This window comes from Panthera onca, chromosome C1 (assembly GCF_046562875.1).
Source record: "Panthera onca isolate mPanOnc1 chromosome C1, mPanOnc1 haplotype 2, whole genome shotgun sequence".
Taxonomy (NCBI): Eukaryota; Metazoa; Chordata; class Mammalia; order Carnivora; family Felidae; genus Panthera; species Panthera onca.
The window spans coordinates 126,814,271-126,823,153 of record NC_138346.1 but is presented as its reverse complement, the minus strand read 5'-3'; the positions used below and the strand labels follow the sequence as shown (position 1 = coordinate 126,823,153).

The 8,883-nt window shown below is 39.7% G+C and overlaps 1 protein-coding gene across 3 annotated transcripts in view; it reads left to right on the top strand.

Moving 5' to 3' along the window:
• Nucleotide 1: 1 nt before the first annotated feature.
• CEPT1 (choline/ethanolamine phosphotransferase 1) overlaps nucleotides 2-8,883 on the top strand; it is a 36,627-nt gene continuing 27,745 nt past the window's right edge. For 2 of the 3 annotated variants that reach the window (XM_060621204.3, XM_060621205.3), the window contains exons 1-2: nucleotides 34-143; nucleotides 6,671-7,080. In XM_060621204.3, the coding sequence (XP_060477187.1) occupies nucleotides 6,742-7,080 (339 nt within the window). In that variant the 5' untranslated portion in view covers nucleotides 34-143; nucleotides 6,671-6,741. Of the gene's footprint in view, nucleotides 144-6,670; nucleotides 7,081-8,883 lie in introns of all 3 variants that reach the window. The other variant, XM_060621206.3, reaches the window with a different exon arrangement.

Below are 8,883 nucleotides of genomic sequence, written 5' to 3'. Positions count from 1 at the left end.
GCGCCCGCGCCGCCGCTCGTTCCAACCCTGTCTCCCTTTACGGCAATCGCGAAAGTGTCGCGAACGGGCCGCCGCGGATCAGAGTCACTCAGTCGCCTGGAGTAGGAGGTCTTATTTCTAGCCGTGTGCTTTCGGGGGTCGGGGTAAGGCTGCCGGGCTCGGCCTGGGGAAGGTGGCCGGGTGTGACGGACGTGTTGGGGGCACGACTCTCGAGCTGGGTGGAGAGAGAGCTGCATGCTCTGGGGTGGGGCATTGGAATATTGGTGTGTAGGGACTCGAGCGAGGCGAACGCAGTGCTTCCCCGCGCCGGCTGCCCTCGCGCGCGGGGTTGTGGGGAAGGCGAGGGGCGCCTGCTCCTCTGGCCGCAGGTGGAGAGATTGAGGTGGCCAAGTGCCAGCGCGGGAGCCCGGGGGCTGCTGAGGGGGAGTCGGGATGCGGAGAACCTCGGCGGGCCGGGGCTGGGCGGGCCGAGGGGTGGAGGCGCTGCCCGAGTGGAACCGACCTTGCCTAGTCAGGTCCACACCCTCCTGCCCAGGTGCTGCCAAGTCCACCAGCGTGTTGCATCCGGTGCCCGGGTGGCCTTCTTTTTGGAATGCGGGCTGGGCCACGCTTCTTCATCAGCAACTTTTCTAGAAATTTCAGCGTATATTGACAAGCTCCGAGATCGCCAGCTAGGGTTTATTTTCAGCAGCGTTCTTGGAAGGAGGAAGGACGGGAGGGTTGGTAGTGTTTGCCGGTGTTCCCAGGATCACTGGGATGAATGGGATTACAGTTAGCCGCGTTTAACCTGTTTTCTCCAATTCGGTGCTTGGCGTTTCCGTGTCGTTTTGCTATTTTGCATCCTTGGTATCGGATATTTAATTTTTCTTGAGGTCTCTTAGTTCATTAATGAATCCATATTATGATAGTCAAATTTAGTGTCTTGTATGTAGCCAGAGAGTAAAGATTCCGTTTCGACTCTCGAGCTAGTAGGAGTGTGTTCAATGCTTGTGTTTAATTGACTCACAACACAAGTTAGACTGTCGTAAGGACATTTAGCATTACTACTTTAGAACCATTGGCGTTCACATAAAGTTCCAGCTATCCAAGTTCTAAAAGCATTTATTTTGCCGCTTATTCTGTGCTGGGAAAAACCAGTCAAAGCCCCTTGTACAACTTGTCTCTACGATGCTTCCAACTGAAAATAAGTTTGATGAATCTGCCTTTTGTATTAACCTGTTCCGACAGAGGCACCTTTATTTCTTGTCCAGTTGATAGATTATTACTGAATATTTACCACTGTGGTTTCATAAATTTATTCTCTTTCCCACACCCAGTCTCTCCTGAAATTTACATTATCAACATTTATTCGTTTGAGATGTGTAACTCTAAACTTTGTTATAACCCAAATTACATTTTATTGCATAGTCTGTTTTCTAGGAGGCAGTAGACAGACATGTTCTTTAAGCTGGCTAAAAGTGCTTGGTGATGTTCTTTTGAGGGTCATGCTGTGCTGTCTTTTTTGATGGAATATGAAAATAATCTATAAAATGCCACGCTTTTGCTTTGCTTTTTTTTTTTTTCTGGAGGAAGTCATTTCGTTTTTTTAAGGAATGCAAGATTTCACTTCAGCAAAACAGTAGATCTAAATTGTGTTACACAGTACTGTTTTTGCTTCCAAGTCTGCTGAAAAGGCTTTTGTTTTTGCTAACTTGTTCTGTTATCACTTGTTAAATAATGCTGAATGTAATCCTGTGATCCTATTAGTTTTCCTTTTATTTATTTATTTTTAACCTTTTATGATTTGCTCTGCTGCCCAAATAGTGTTGGCCATTACAGTTTTCCTTTAGTAGTGCCATAAAGGTTGGAAAGAGCTGTGTTGTCACCAATTTCTGTGAAAAGACTATAAACATACTGCTGAATCAGTGCAGCTCAAAACTTGGCACCCTGAGATGTGGGGGGTGGGAAATCTGGAATTTCACACTTCAGGTTGGATATTGTATAAGCTTACCTTATGCTCTGCAGAGCAGTTGGAGATTCCTTTTTTAGTGGGATGCTTGTCAGATGTTCCCCAAAGCTGAACCCAGGAATAATGTAGGCAGCATGCCATTATCCTCAGCTGCTATAAGCACAGATGTTCTATGCCGTAGATGTATGTCCACAAAATGTGTGTAATTTTAGTAAAGGTATTCGTTAAACATCTCTGATTATATTTTTGTACCTTCATTGGGCTTTTCATATAAATATTCATGTCTGCACAGAGAAAATCTTTTGTTAGACCATATGTGCCCCCTCCTCTGGACTCCCACAACAGTTTGTTCAGAGCACATTGTAACCTAGCTGTTTATAAGACACACACGCACACACGCCCTGAGCTTCTTGGGGGAATGGATGGCACACTTCAGTTTTTCTGTTTCCTCAGGGTCAAGAATAACTAGGTGCTCATTAAATACTACATAAATCATTTTTGTTCCTTGTTCCATAAATAAGTCCTAATTACCCACTTAGTATTAGGTATGGTATGAGATTCTTGGAAAAGAATGTTGCGACAGGTGTGGTCTCTGCATTCGTGGAGCTTATAGACCAGTGTGGGGAAAAGACCAAAAACAGTACAAGAAACAAAAAAATTCAAAATGTGGTAAGTGCTATGAAAGGAATATTGCACTGGGGCCAGGAAGGGGAATTTGCTGATTACAAGTAGAAAGGTTACAATAGCTATAGGCCTGTGATCAATATTTATAGTAAACTGGATTCCAGATAATGGGAAATTTTTCAGTTCAAAATATTCACTTTTACTGTTATGATTTATGAAACATATCCTCAGTTAATAAGCTGTGCTACAAAATTACAAATTTATAAGCTCATTGATGGCCTTCCAAAACATCAGAATAAATTCTCAGTTCCTTACCTATAAACCTTCCTCAGTTCCTTCCTACAAACCTCTGCATTGTCTGGCTTTTCAGACTTTATTGTATGTCACTCTTCAATCTGATTTACTGCTGTCCAGCCACAGTGATCCCAAAGGTACCTGAACAAGACTTGACTCAGGGCTTATTCCCTTGGACAGTTCTTTCTCCTGCTTTTGGAATGACTACCTCCTTTTCTTCCTGTGAATTTGATACAAATGCTACCTCTTCATAGATTTCAATTACCTTACCTAAAATGTGCACCCCTAACTATTTTCTGGCTGCACACTCTTTTCCTCATAGCCCTCATCATAGTATGTAATGCTGTTTGCTCATTTACCTGTTTTTAGTTATTTTCCATTTGGACATGGGAACCGGGACTCCCGTTGTCTGTCCTGTTTACTGCACCAATATTGGCTGAATGCATTTGGAACTTGGAGTTCATTTTCTCATAAAAACTTATGACTGGTGGTTGGTAGGCTAGCCAGCAGTGATTTTAACTCCTTACATTAATTGTTTTAGTTCCTTTAGTGTGGCATAGGCCTGACTCTATGTAAAAATTTCAAGTGGCTAGAATAATTTAGTAGTATTTGTTTCTCCTTTCCGTATTCCCATTCCACATCCTATTTCCCTTTCTCTCCATAAAGTTCGATCTTCCTGTTACAGTCACCTACTCTGTTGCACTCCCTTGAGATATGCTTGCTTTTCATGAGCTGAAATGCAAAAGCTCCTGTTTTTTTCTTGAGATGGTTTGAATTGCAATAGCGTCTAGGTCCCAGATGTTATGGGATGAAGGGAGAGTAGAGATGGGCTTGTGTCAGCTTCGACAACCTCTGTGTGTATCTGAATGTAGTGAAAGTAGGTATCTGTATGTCAGGGGCTACATGTATCCGAATTTATATTTGCAATCTTGTTGCTAATAGCTTCACAGAGAGACAATGTTGCCAAATCGCAGTGTTTAAAAACTCCCTGGCCTTTTTTCTTGTATGAATTATGCAAAGGCTAGATCTATGTAAAAATCTAGAAAGGTTTGTCAAAATGTAGATTTTTTTAAAGAGAGAAATAAAAGGTAAAAAAAAAAAAAATGTAGGGCACAGAGGGAAAACACTCAGAAGGGAGGTATCAGTGTATCATATAATCCTGCCAAATGCTCAAACTTAAAACCATTAGGATCAGTTACTTGTAGTTGTTTAGTGCCTTCATGTCACCTGTTTTTTGTTTGTTTGTTTGGTTTTGGTTTGTGTGTGTGTGTGTGTGTGTGTTTTTTTACAATAGGAAAATGGAACACCACAATAATAAAATGTAAATTGAGTTGACTAGACTTTTTGTTCCCATTTTAAGTTGAATTCTATAAGAACTGATTTATTATAGCTTCCAAATGTGAAGATGAATCATTTGACCACAGAAAATATGACTACTATAAGGCTATTTGGTGGCCTGTCACTTTCTCTAAAATGATTACAAACCAGTTGTTTGGCATTAATCAATTGCTTTGTGACACAGTTGGGTGTATGGAAGAATTCTTTGAAATAATAAGATATTATCTTTGGTTTGCCTTAGTTTAAAAAATTATTTCAGTATTTTTACTTCAGAGCACTTTAGTTAGCACTGGCGATTCTTTTTAAGATTTTTGAAAATTTATTTAAAGTAGTTGATGATTACAGTAACTTTTCTGAACCAGTTATTGAGATACATGATTGAGATTTTGGATGTCACTATAGATCATTAGTGACATTGAAGCTTTAGAATTTGATATGTATGGGAATAGAAGGAAGAAGTCTTGCACATGTTTAATACCGGGTCCATTGCTGAGATGTCCTAGTCCCTGTATCACATTCTTTATTCCCATAGTGCAACATTTCTGGGAATTTCATATTGCATTTTGGATAGCTTTCTACCAGAAGATTGAAGTATACCTCTCTTGGTTCATTGCCACTACCCTTTTAGTTCTATTGAGATTGTTCCTTTCTTTTTCCCCCCTTAATCCTCTTATGGCTTCCCTCTCTTCTGCTTTGTAACCATGAATTTCCTGCAAAGTTCCTTACTCTTTTCCTTTTTTCTTCACACTTAATCCATTCAAGAAATTTTCTACTTTCTAAAAGAACTAGACTTTAACTTTTAAGTTGATAACTTGAAATTTTCATCTCTTGCTCAAACTCCAGGTATTTGATCTTGTCTGAAACATGTCTGCTTAAAAGTTACTTCTGTGTATTTCTTACCTCCATCCCTAAATCCCCTTCCATCACCCTTCAAGCCACAATAACTGGTTTACTTTCCTCACTTCCCTTTTTGACAGTAGTACCACTAGTCTCTGACTGTTGATTCATGTTTTCTTCTGTTCCTCCAGCCTTCATATCTAATTCCTAAGTGCCTTTCCAGGATTCTTCCTTCTAAATAGAAGTTACGTACAGATTTGACTTTCACACTTCCATTTTTACTACCCTCGTCAAATGTTTGAGGTCACCACACTAACTTTTGAGTGTTCTCACTTTCTGTGTTCTGATAAATATACATATATGTATATATATGTGCATATATGTATGTATATACACATACATACGCATATACACACATATATACATGACTCCCCTTTAGTCTTGAATATATTCTTGTCATTTCTTATGTTGCTTAGTGATTTACAATAATTATGTTATCTTTAATCTTTTCTAAGTCAAGTGCAAGTACTTTTGGGATTAAACTTAAGGTCCTTGGGGCGCCTGGGTGGCTCAGTCGGTTAAGCGTCTGACTTCAGCTCAGGTCACGATCTCACGGTCCGGTCCATGAGTTCAAGCCCCGCGTTGGGCTCTGGGCTGATGGCTCAGAGCCTGGAGCCTGCTTCCGATTCTGTGTCTCCCTCTCTCTCTGCCCCTCCCCCGTTCATGCTCTGTCTTTGTCTCAAAAATAAATAAACGTTAAAAAAATTAAAAAAAAAAACAAAACTTAAGGTCCTTTATGAACAGTCATCACTTAATACACTTATACTTTTTTCTTACTACCTCAGTTCATCAGGTCACTCTGCTAATACATGTATTCTGTCCTCTTAAAGTTAGGTTTGTTACTGCTCTTCACCCCTGCCTAAAATACTCTCAATATCCCATTCTACTAATAAGTTTTTTTATCTTTCAGTTTAGCTTAGACAGAAACCCTGTGTTTGTGTGAACCCCACTTACCAGCTCTATGAGCTTGGACAAGTTAGTTAGCCCCTGTGCCTTAGTTTCATTTTCTGTAAAAATGGGGATAATTAATAATCCTGACCTAGAGTTATTGTGAGGATTAAATGAGTGAATATGTGAAACGTGCTTGAAGCATTAGTACACAGCAAGTGCTCAATGTTAGCTATTAGCATTAAATAAATAATCTGATTTAAAACCCATTTTATTCAAGTCATTCCTCTGATATTAATATTAATTTGCTAGCTATCTTTGGGTATGCCTTTGGACCTCAGTGTCCATACATGTGAAATAACTAGATCATTTCTAAGGTTTATTCCATTATATTACTGAAATCAGAGTGAGATAGAAAAAAAAAAGTGAGAGCTTTGAATTCAGTCAGACAAACTATAAGGTTTCGGGAACTATATTACTATTAATTCCCTTAATATTTTTCACCTGAGAGTGAAGTTATATGACTACTTTTGGCTCACACATTTAGTAAGAATTAGAACTAAAAACAGGTCCCTGGTGTTCTGATCCCTGTTTGATATGCATTAGTCTGTTACCAGTTTAAACTTTACTGACATTGACATAAATAGTGGCTGATAGATACATCTTTTTCTCTTTTTTCAGGTAAAGACCAGCCACAAAAAGCTGTGAAACAAAAGAAATTATTCTCTTCAAATAAAAGACAGCCAAGATCCATGAGTGGGCATCGGTCAACAAGGAAACGATGTGGAGATTCTCACCCGGAGTCCCCTATGGGCTTCGGGCATATGAGTACTCCAGGGTGTGTATTAAATAAATTGTTTCAGTTACCTACGCCACCATTATCAAGACATCAACTAAAGCGGCTAGAGGAACACAGATATCAGAGTGCTGGACGATCCCTGCTTGAGCCCTTGATGCAGGGCTATTGGGAATGGCTAGTTGGAAGAGTTCCCTCCTGGATTGCCCCAAATCTCATCACCATCATCGGATTGTCAATAAACATCTGTACAACTGTTTTATTAGTCTTCTACTGTCCCACAGCCACAGAGCAGGTAAGGTGAATTTCTTAACAGATTTGAGCATTTGTTATATACCCAAAACAATGTAATTGGGATTTTAGGTCATTTTTGCTAAAGATAAGATGATTTGACAGTTATTTATCAACTGTTCTAAAAGATTGTATCACACATACTATTAATAAAGCTTATAACTACAGTCTATTTTGTATACTCCGCTTATGAAAACCAGAAGCAAAGGGTGGAGTCTGAGTCTGGTAGGTATATTAGTGTCATCAGAGATTAACATGTAAGGTAATCCTTTTAAAATCAGTAAATCTCAATGCAAAAAAGTTTTTTTAATGGCTGGATTTTTTTTTTTTTTTAATTTTTTAATTGCTGAATGAAATCCTAGCAAAGTTGAAAATGATCAGAGAAAAAAGGCTCTGGTAGTGAGATGGCACAGCTGTAAATCAGTCTTATCAAAAGTGGCTTCCTCTCGGGGCGCCCTGGGGGGCTCAGTCTGTTAAGCATCCGACTTTGGCCCGGGTCATGATCTCATGGTTCATGAGTTTGAGCCCTGCATCGGGCTCTATGCTGACAGCTCAAAGCCTGGAACCTGCTTTGGATTCTGTGTCTCCCTCTCTCTCTCTCTCTGTCCCTCCTCCACTCACAACTCTGTTTCTCTCTCTCTCTCTCAAAAATAAATAAACATTAAAAAAAATTAAAAAGTGGTTTCGTCTCCATTCCAGTGAGAATTGTTTGAATATCCCTTTTCTGTTCCTGTAAATACATGTGACAGATAGACCTCAGATATATCTCTATTATTCTAACAAGGCGAAAGAAGTTCTGTTCTGTACCCTGCAATGGCTGCCTTGAAGAAGAGAAGCAGTTATTGCTGACAAGGACTCTCTGATTGGCCCCTTCAGTACAAGTCTCTCTACTGCTGGTCCCGCTTTTTACCCTCTGTACCCGTTACTTAAAACCAAAACTGAAACTAGAGCTCTTCATCAGAATAGGTAAATTGATGTTTATCTCTTTGGTTTTGAAACTTCCTTGATAAAAAGGGAACTAAAGTAGTTAGGTAGATGGCACAACATTTGTTGTGCCCCTCCGAATGATCAGTCACACCAAGAAGATACAAGGTGATTCTCAACGAAAGGTGTCAAACGTGACTCTGAACCATATGAAATCATAGTGGTCACAAGGATTCCTTCTCTTCTTTTAAGCTTGAAGTAATCATTTTTAAGTAGTCTTTTCAGATTATTCGTTCTTTGTGATAAAATTATCACCATCCAACCCCTTGTCCTTTTCTGTTTTTATCAATTCATTTGTTTCTCTCTCTCTCTCTTTTTTTAATATTTACCTATTTTGCAGAGAGAGAGAGAGTGTGAGCAGGGGAGGGGCAGAGAGAGAGGGAGGACCAGAATCCGAAGCAAGCTCCAGGCTCTGAGCTGTCAGCACAGAGCCCAACACAGGGCTCAGACTCATGAACTGTGAGATCATGACCTGAGCCGAAGTTAGATGCTTAACCGACTGAGCCACCCAGGTGCCCCTACATACCTCTCTTAAAGTAAATGGCTACTGAATGTCACAGTTACTTACAAAACACATTTTTTTCCTTCTTCCAGTTCATTTCTTAATCACCCTTGAATACTTTTATTTTAATTCCTCGTCTCCTGTACAAATACAACAGATTGTATGAATATATTTCTGATTTTCTATCATTTCCTTAACTATCTTGCTTCATATCAATCAGGAAACTTAAAAACCAGTATGACTGTTTAAATGTGTCCTGGGATTCTTTATCACATGTCCTTTGAACTATTTTACCTGTGACTTATTTGAGGACCTGATAGC